At 48.1% G+C, this 10,270-nt stretch overlaps 1 protein-coding gene across 1 annotated transcript in view; it reads right to left on the reverse strand.

Annotated features, from left to right (window-relative positions):
- Nucleotides 1-10,270, reverse strand: part of cdk14 (cyclin dependent kinase 14) — a 122,225-nt gene that overhangs the window by 26,655 nt on the left and 85,300 nt on the right. The window contains exons 11-14 of the mRNA XM_088845569.1: nucleotides 10,214-10,270; nucleotides 8,177-8,225; nucleotides 5,234-5,373; nucleotides 3,322-3,471 (exon numbers count right to left, since the gene is read on the reverse strand). The exon at nucleotides 10,214-10,270 is cut by the window's right edge and continues 7 nt beyond it. Of these exons, the coding sequence (XP_088701695.1) occupies nucleotides 3,353-3,471; nucleotides 5,234-5,373; nucleotides 8,177-8,225; nucleotides 10,214-10,270 (365 nt within the window). The 3' untranslated portion in view covers nucleotides 3,322-3,352. The remainder of the gene's footprint in view (nucleotides 1-3,321; nucleotides 3,472-5,233; nucleotides 5,374-8,176; nucleotides 8,226-10,213) is intronic.

The raw sequence follows: 10,270 nt of genomic DNA on the forward strand, positions 1-10,270 counted from the left end.
AGACTTGCATTTATTTGGCTTTAAGCGTAAACATCCTTTAGGGTATCACACAGGATCATCTAGAATCTGATACTGCTGCGTGAGCAGGTGGGTTCTGATGAGAGAAACCTTCTGCCTGACATGTCGATTTTTGTATATTCGGCAATATTTAGTGTGCATTTGGCTATTTTCTTAATTTTATTTTGCTATTTTTGTATATTTGGCTATTTTCCTATTTTTCCATTTTCTTTGGCTTTTCCATGTCTTTTTGTATATTTGGCTTTTTGTATATTTGGCTATTTTTTTGGCAGGCGATTAAGCTTTTACTATGCTCATTGTCTTTACAGAAATGCACCAATCCTCACCACGACAAATTCCTTGTATATGAAAATGTACTTGGCCGAAAATTCTTTGGGATTCTGCCTCCAAGTCCTTTTTCATTAAAGACTACCAAAAGCAATTTTCGGATTTCATTTACAACGTCCAATAGGACCTCATTTGTTTTGTTCTGTGTTTATTTATTTTTTTTCTGAGAAAATCAATGTTTCATGGGTGATTTTGTTTTGTCTTTGTGTGTAATGCACACAGCATATATTATTTAGAACCTCGGAGCCAGTGGCGTGAGTACAGACTGTGCAACTGGTGCAGCTGCACCGGGGCCCGGTGGTCGCTAGGGGGCCATCCCATGATGAGCATTATGCAAGTGGAACAAATATCAATGCCAATATTTACTACAAACCGAAAACATACATATGTCTATAGAGTTATATAGATATTTAAAGAATACAATACCAGAGAGTGTTTTTAGGGGTGTGCGGAGCGCGCGCGTGTGTGTGTGTAGGGCCAGCGCTTCCTATAGGCAACATAGGCGCCATCCCGAGGAGGGCGTGGAGAGGGCGCGATCTCCACTACGCTGCGCGTACCCCTGCCTCTTTCCTCTAAATAAAGCAAAAAAAAAAAAGAAAGCATGGTGTTTTTACTGTAAATGTATTTTATTTTACTCTGTTTCCTTATCGCACGAAAAAACAAAAAAAGCACTGTGTGTAACAGGTACGCTCAGGCCCCGGTGCCAAGATATTGATCTAGTCTATCCATAACGTTTGCTGGAGTGCTGTCGAAAACTCGCGACGCAACTCGGCGGCTATCGTCCGGAAAACTAGGGATGGGGTGGAAGGCGGAGGAGTGAGGCGGGTGTTTCGTAGCGGAGTTACTCGTTGCATCAGCTGATCTTCTGAATAATGCAGACTCATGAATAAACATCGAGCGGAGGGTACATACTACAGTAAAAAAAAAAAAAAAAAAAAAAGAAGAAGGAAAAAAAGCGTGACGTGTCAGAGACACAGACATGCCTGTTTCTCCCCCTTTCATCTCCTGCTCTATCCACTCTTACAGAAACATCCCTTCTCATCACAAATATTTTCTCTTCCCCTACTCGTTTGCAACGGCGGTGATAGACGTGGTAACGGTCCCTCGCGGTGCTCGGACCCTTCGCTCTGAGCCCGGGCCGCCGCCGGGGGCTTACTCTGAAAAGGCCGTCGCACCGGCAGCACGGAGAAAAAAAAAAAAAAAAAAAAGGCCTGTCCCTGCTGGGAATATCCCTCCGTTACACACACACACACACACACACACACACACACACACACACACACACACACACACACACACACACACACACACACACACACACACACACACACACACACACACACACACACACACACACACACACACACACACTCATTGTTCTCCTTCATGCCTTAGTTTTCAATTTTGCTTAAACCACAATGCCCCGAGTTCCTTGGAGTGACTGGCGTACACAGGAGCTTCTTCTTCTTCTTGATTTATTGGGTCCTCTATAGCTTTCTGAGGAAACTAACTGCAAATTATAATGAGCCTCGATTTTTGGGTGTGCATTTGTGGGCACATGTTAAATATAATAGGTGTGTGAGTGTGTGTGTGTGTCTGTGTGTGTGTGTGGGTGACGTGACAGCGAGGATTAGCCTCCCATGACTGGGGTTCTCTCAGGCTGTCGGCCATTGAGACGGGCGGGGGACAAAGAGGCTTCATTTCCATGTGAATGCTGCAGCTGAGAGGACACAGCTCTCTCAGTGGGGTGACTTCCACTCTTCAAAACAAGCACGCACGGACGCACACACGGGGGGACACACACACACACACACACACACACACACACACACACACACACACACACAAACACCTTGTGGACGGTGCGCTCGGACTGCGCGCGCTCCATCAAATGAGTTTGGGAGGACAAAAGGGAAAGGGGAAAAAGTGGACCGCGGATTCCACAGACTCAACGTTGGACAGGGAATTGTCCTATACCAGCTCCACTGTGTATATGTAATATGTGCTGAATCTCCACGTTATATGCACATATGTGTGTGTCTGTGTGTGTTTGTGTGTGAATGTGGGTGTGTGCGTGTGTGTTAGCTTGTAAGTGAGGTTGAAGGTGAGCTCAGTGGGCTCATCTTCATCCCTCGACTTGTGTCGGGTCCGACGCTGCACCTGCTCCTGGTAATTGCAGATGTAATCTTTTGGGGGCCCGGGTTTTTTCGGGGGCCCCTCACACCGCCACACCGTCTTACCCCGTCATTAGGGGCCTCCACTTATCCCCGCGTCTTGCCGCCGCGCCTCTCATTCATTACACGCCGGCCAATGCCGACTCCGCCCTTTGCCGAACAATAGGACGTCCTCGTCGCCGACCCAGAGCTATCTGGTTAAACCCTACTGTATTCCACTCTCTCCCTCGGTGAAATACAGGGCGAGGGGGTTGGGAGTGAAGAGGGATATTATGGATATATAGTGAGATCATCATGTTCAGGAGGAGAAACATCATGGACGTTTGCAAAGTGTGTATGTACATGCTCGGAACTCTGATCCGTCGCTCAAAGTGACCGTTTGCAAAATGATGGCAAGTCCCGCCTCCTTTCATTTAATGTAGATTCAACGTCGTCTCCTTCCAGACAATGGGGACAGCGTGTGTTGGTAAAATGAGTCCCTCAAAAAAACACCCCTTCTTTTTTGATTTTATTCATTACTTTCAATTTCTGTGGCGCAAATTTTACCTTGATTCCCAAACTTCTTTCTAGTGTCTGCCATTGTTGATAGGTCTGCATGTATGTGTTTCGGTAGACAAAAATTTAAAAAAAGTGTATTTTTATGATAAACAAATCGCTTAACCATTTTCCGAGTACTGCGAGGTATCAAACACTGTTCTTGTCAGCTTGACATTTACTTGATTGTGTGTGAGAGTCTGTATGTCGGTACATTTTACGCATCGGGTCTCATTCTTTTTCAATGTGTTATTTGTCCGTAACCCACCTGGTGGCGCAGGTTTGGATGCTGCCCCAGGTCAGTGCTTGCTGCTGGAGGAGCCTTTTCCTCCTTGGCTGTTCCTCCGGGTGCACACCTGTATGCTGTCCCCGGACTCCGTCTGCAGCTTGACGTTGGGTACCGCGAAGATGGACGACACTGAGGCAGGAGAGGAAAACTTGGAAGTCAGGACGAGGGATCTTTTCACTATGTGAGTTGAAATCCATGTTAATATTCATGGATTAGTTGTTACATAGTTATGACATAGTTATAACCCTGTAATAAAAATCACTTCAAAGCATTGCTAATCTGCTACAATGGTCATGACGGCGCTGTACCTCCCAACTTTGACCGCATTTTACGCTTTAGTTTCGTTTTCTCAGGGAGAACACAGGAGCGCTCCACTTTTACCCGCGCATTTGAGGAATAAAGAGCCGTCAAGGTTTTCTCAAGGTCATTTCTCGCCTCTCTCTCTCTCTCTCGGTCCTTCTTTTCAAAAATTTGCTCTGGGGCCAAAATGTCACCATTCAAAAGAACGTGCACCAAAATCCCTCTCGTCACACACACACACACACACACACACACACACACACACACACACACACACACACACACACACACACACACACACACACACACACACACACACACACACACACACACACACACACACACACCTCCCCCACGGGAGCTTAATTGTATCGGTAATTCTGCCATTGTTTCCCAGTAATCTGTCTGGGTATTGTCTCCTCACAAATCCGTAGCACATTGAGACAACTGGGCGTCCCATTGGCACGAAAATACGCACACGCGGGGAAAGTGGCAAAGGCCGTTTTGGAAACGTTATCAATCGGAGGCTTTTTTGGCGTCTACCATCAAGGCGACCTCCTCGCTACCAACCCAACGTGTGCTGTGGCTTTGTTGCTATAAAGTGATGTCACCACACCAGTTTGTAGCTGCACCATGTAAAAAGGCCGGCGTAATTAGTGGGGTTTTTTCTCTTTCTTTCATTTTTTTTTTTCAATTTCCCTGCTGCATAATTTTTTACACCCCACCCCCACGAGCCTTATTATCAGAAATTTGGCTTCTCTTCTCTCTCTCTCTCTCTCTCTCTCTCTCTCATTCACCGCTTGCTTCTCCCTCTCCAAATGCACCAAAAAAGATACTAGTGCCATTTATCTCTGAGCTTATCCATAGCTGTCCTCATTTATAAGGGAAAAAAATGTTTAATTCACTAGCCAACATTCTGCCCTGAAAAAACTCTGCTGCTACTTTGAGGTTGGGCACATTGTATTCTCTTCTTGTGCATTCGCGGATGCCATTTGAGTGTGTGTGCGCTTTCGTATGTGTGTGTGTGTGTGAAAAAAGGGAGGAAATATGAGCAAGATGGCGAGGAGAGAGAGAGAGAGAGAGAGAGAGAGAGAAATCAAAGAGAGGCATCTTTCTCTCTCACAGTGACCGCCGTCTCCTGCCTCCCCCCTTTATGCATAACAACCTGCTGTGTGCTGATAACAGGATTAATAACCGCAGAAAATCCTAATCTCTGGAATTAATATTTTAAAAAAGGACTGTTATATTAAAAAAACTGCAAGCCTGGGGGCTGTCATGGAACCTGCCAGTGGAGGCTGTCGTACTGTAAGCATTAGCTTCAGCACTGTTAAGGAAGTGGGCCCGGAAAAGGATTAAGCGATTGGCTATGTACTGTATATAATGGCATTGTCGGTAAACCAGCACATCATCAAATAAAGTAGGTCTATGACATACAGTGGCCAAATCCCCTGACAAATTATTTTATGGATGGATGGGTGGGTGGGTGGGTAGGTTAGTAGATAGATAGATAGATAGATAGATAGATAGATAGATAGATAGATAGATAGATAGATAGATAGATAGATAGATAGATGGATAGAGCACCACGTACTGTCTTGCAGTTCCCAGAGCCGTGGTGGGAGCTGGCTGAAGTATTCGTGGTGTAGAGCTGCCTGGGCCGAGAGGCGGTTCTTTGGGAAGCACTGCAGGAACCTGGACGCCAGCTCCTCGGCGTGGTCCACGTAGCCCAGTCTGAAGGGCACACGGGCACGCACGCACGCACGCACACACACACACACCGAGAAAACGATGAAACTGACTGAATAAATACATTATTTTATTCCTAGGGAATCTGAAGAAAAGATCAGCAGCACCAAACTCCTGGACACGTTTTTTTCCCAGAGATATTACAGAACTAACCCAATGCATGCCCAAAGGGAGAGAGACCCGGGTCCAAGTCCGGTCGGGTATTTGCTAGATCCGAACAGATCTGATTATTTCAATTGCTCCTAAAAGGCTGTTTTTGTAGCCTTTCAGTGTTGGGTGACAGGGAAAAGGCTCAGAATAATAGAACGATGTAGACGATATAGCGAGAGGCATGGACCCGAACAGGTCCCGGGTCGGGCATCTTTTGAAGATGCCGGTTGGCAGGATGGGAACACACTCGTGAAGATTAATGAATTTCACTGAAAATCGATGACGCGGAAACGCCGGCGAGCCTTTTCGACGGGCACCCGTGCGCACACGACGGCAAAAGATCCCGCCCCGTCTCTCGAGCTCACCTCCCGCGCGCGGGCGGCGAGAGCCAATTTGAGGACGGAAAAGCTCCTCGCTGACTGGACTGGAGACGGGGACGCGGGCACCGTGCGCGCCGTGCACGCCGCCTCGAACTCCTGAACCTGCCTCACCTCACGGCGCAGGGAGGAGGCGAGGCATAGCGGCTGAAAATAAACCAAACAGCAACAAACTCCCGCCGGTTAATGAGGAATCCGCTCCATTAAATAAACATGATGTTATCTCGCTCTGGGATAGTGTTCGCCTCCCCGCTCCCCCTCCACCCCCCCTCCACCCCCGCCCCCCCTGCTGAGAAGCTTTCCGGGCGTCACAGCGTCGGCGCTCCAGTCGGGCACTCGCACGAGTCCCTCCCATGGCTCTCTCAACCCCCTCCCCCCCCAAAAAAACGGGATCTCAACTCTCGACTCGCGGGTTCAACGCAACTCAGCTGAGGACGAGGCGGAGAGGGGAGTCTGTAAATCGCCGAGCGGCTCATCAATCCCGCTCGGCGAGGAAGAGGCAGAGGAGGAGAAGAGGAAGGAAGTTAATGAAGTCCATCAGGGCCTCGGCATCTCTCTCTCTCTCTCTCTCTCTCTCACTCTCTCTCTCTCTCTCGGCGGGAACCCCCGGGAAAAGTCGAGCGTCGGGCGAGTTGAGTCGACAGGCTAATCGACAGCGCGCCGCTGCGGCTCCACTTTCCCAAAATCTGCACATAAACTCAGACCCCCCCCGCCCCCCCATCCAGGTCTTTGAAAGCGCTGTCAGCCCTCCTCCGTCGTCAACAAAATAGACTGTCAAACACCTCAGGTTAATGACAAGGAACGTACCAATTTCCGTTGGGGCGCGGGGGTGGGGGTGGGGAGGCAGTGGATGCCTATATTTAGACGCTTGGGGGCAAAACAAATCCACTTCTCGTTGTATCTTTCGCAGGGAATATACTGTATAGAGAGCAAGTGGGAAAACACTAACCCCTGTCAAAGTACTGACCCTGAACTGTTTCTGTTAATAATAGTATCCGACTTGGGAAATCTGAAAAAAAGAGGCTAAAGGGTGAAAATGTAGGACTAAATCACAACAATTACAGCTTTTTATCATATATAAAAATAAACAGCGAACCGAGGGATTAGGGCAGCATTCCTTCTGATTTACTTTTTTTCTCCACCGTATCCCTTTCCTGGTATAGTGTAGCATACAGTGGAACATCTCAAATGGGTTGTGGTGGTGGTGGTGGTGGGGTTACGGGGCTGACAGCGGAGCATTGGCTTGTGGCTCTGCCTTCAGGGTTCAGAGCAGAGAGGGCATGGGAGAGTCGGCGCGGCCTGGGTTTCTGGCCGTCAGTCCGCGGCTTGTTCGGGCATTCTGTCTCGGCGTCTGGCACGACGCAACCAGGAGCGCGGCATCCCTCTCTCCCTCTTACGCAAAAAAAAAGCCGTAAAACGATCCACGCCAGGCCTGCAGTATTGCGCAGCCCACACGCCTCCCCTCCTGTCTCAATAAACAAATTGAACTTTTATTCACTTTGGACGAGTTTTTGATCCATTTCCATGCTCAAGATGTGACGCCATGTCGGACCGCGGTGTTGAATATCACAGTCGGGTAGAGAGCGTGCCGGGGAGAACTGTACGCTCTCCCAAAGCCCTGTCAACTCCAGCGCCCTGACACTCTAGATGTGTGCCAGAGAGGGGGGGAGGGGGGTGGCGGCGGTGGGCGAGGGAGCGGGGGGGTGGCGGGGGTGGCACACATCTGGATGCCGTCCCAGACCGTGACACCATGCCCTTTTTATGCCATCTGCTTCTGACACCAACCACCACCCTCCCCCCGCCCCGCAGCCCTCCAAACTTGGATGAGCCCAGAAGCTGCCGGCCAAGAGCGAGAGCTCCAGCTGCCTTCTGAAGACCCCGAGGTTGGACAACTGTGACGGAGAGCGAGGCCACTTTGGTGGAGTCAGACCTCGCCTGCGTGCATGTGTTTATCATAATGAAAGAGAAAGGTCGTGGGGTCACCGGACAGTAGTTGTGTCCGTCCAACAGGACTGGAGCTGAGGCATTTAGTCTTTGACCCAGTACGAGAGCGCAGGCCAGAGTCGGGGAAAGGGAAATCTGCCTTTTAAGACCAGAAAAATAGACCCTCTGACTCGAACATTTGCTCATGCGAGCACAGACGATGACACACAGGCACACACATACACACACACACACACACACACACACACACGCACGCACACCTGCCTGCACGCACCCACGCACACACCGACATCTCGGGCTCACATCGCTCCACTTACTTGTTCCAGGCTTGTCTGAGCTTCTTAGCACTGTAAACTGTAAACCGGTCTGAGAAGAAGAGGAAAGAACAAAGGTGAAATGAAAAGACTCCTCATCTGGTACAGTGGATCTGTGTGTAACTTCTCGTTTGTTTACATTTACGCAGGTTAAAAATGCACCGATACACAGTGTGGATAAGCGGCTCACACTGGCAGCGCTACGGACCAGGTCACATCATGGCAGAATATGGCGACACATATTTCCGCTGGTGCGTTTATTGGGCATCGGGTATTTGGGTTGCTGAGCCTTGCAGGTCACTTATTTCAGCCACCGCCTCCCTACACTCATTCGAAAGGCCGACAGTTTTCGGCCAGACAGCCAGGGAGGGGACGAGGAAGAGAGAGGGAGTGAAAGTAGTCAGGAAAAAAGCAGAGAGAGGTGGAACGGAGGGATAACACAGGCCAGGGCCGAGGCTTGGCCGGGCTATCACAAACATTAAGCAAAATTGGTTTACATCCTTTGGTCTCTACCTCATCCTGGAAACTCTTGTATAACCCAAAATGTGGAAAGGATAAGGAAGTGACAACCGAACGACCTAGTATTAAGTATTAAATATGAAGCTATATATAAGCTACGACAAATTATAATGTGACACAAAATTATAATTAAAGCTGAGTAAAAAAAAAGTTTTTGTTTCCCAGCACTGTGAGTTTGGATGGAGGAAAGAAACGCTTTGGCCTTATTTCAAGGAGAATTTGTCAGGGTGGGTGAACAGAATGGGACAACACTGCCCCCTGCTGGGCACAAAGTACTACACTTTGTGAGTATATGTATATTTTTGTATGTATATGTGTATGTATATGTGTGTGTGTGTATATTTTTGTGATTTTGAGCACATGACGGAGACTTTCTTAAATTCCCTGTATTTGTTGGATTTATGAATTGTTGATTCAAACGGATTAGATTAGATTCATTAAGTTAATTAGGCAAGTATCAAAATAGTTTCTGTATAGATGATTTATACTGAAAATGTCTTCAGCGTCAGTGATACTTCCTGGATTATTCCTTCTCCTGCTGTGTGTGTTTTGTTTGTTGGGGATGATCTCTATTACTTTTCCAACTGTTACTGTTGTTTTCTCTCAGTGGCAACCACAATAACAACCTATCTGCATGATGATGAACAGACGAGCTGCCATGTGGTGTGTGTGTGTGTTTGTGTGTGTGTGTGTGTGTGTGTGTGTTTTCATCGGACGGCGGCACAGCTGTCCGGCACGCTGTGTGTGAGGGGCTAACGAGGGCCAACTGCAGCCATGGCCAGAGGGATGCGAGACAAGCTGTGTGTGTGTGTGTGTGTGTGTGTGTGTGTGTGTGTGTGTGTGTGTGTGTGTGTGTGTGTGTGTGTGTGTGTGTGTGCGCGCGCGCGCGGGCTCCTCTCTAATTGGTCACCAGAGATCGTGTCACATGTCTTCATCTCTGTGAAACCACTCTGTCCATCCTCATGCCTCCTAAGGCCCTTCACCCGTCAGCAGGCATCACACAGTTCAATCGAACACTTCACAAGACCTTTTTACACACATTTAAATGACATTTAAGACTGGTTTTTGGCTTAATGTTTTTCTAACATCAGAAATCTTGACTGTGATGCAGAAGAACTAAATTTGACAAAAAGACAATATGGATAGTTAAATAAAGTCAACGTGTTAATGTTGAAATGGAGACACCAGGAATTCAAATGTAATGACTTTTAAGGCATTATAATATTTGTAAAGCTGAATTGAAGACATTTTAAGGACCTTTAGGGACATATTGTTTCATCTTATACACCCTCCTCTCTCTCTCTCTCTCTCTCTCTCTCTCTCTCTTCTCGTTTCCACCTCTGTGTCTCTCTGAAAAGACACTATACTAATCCACCGTCCCTGACTGATGGTGTATCCTCAAAAAAAAAGGTGAATTAAAAACAAAAAGGACGCAAATTAAGTCCCAGAAGCAGACAGTCTGTAGTGTGTGTGTGCGTGCGTGCGTGCGTGCGTGCGTGCGTGTGTGTGTGGTGAGCTCACCTGGTTTGAAGTGGGGCAGGGAGTGGACCCCGGGCCAGGTGTCCTCAGTGGGGGTGC

This window comes from Zeus faber (genome assembly GCF_960531495.2).
Source record: "Zeus faber genome assembly, chromosome: 8".
NCBI classification, from domain to species: domain Eukaryota; kingdom Metazoa; phylum Chordata; class Actinopteri; order Zeiformes; family Zeidae; genus Zeus; species Zeus faber.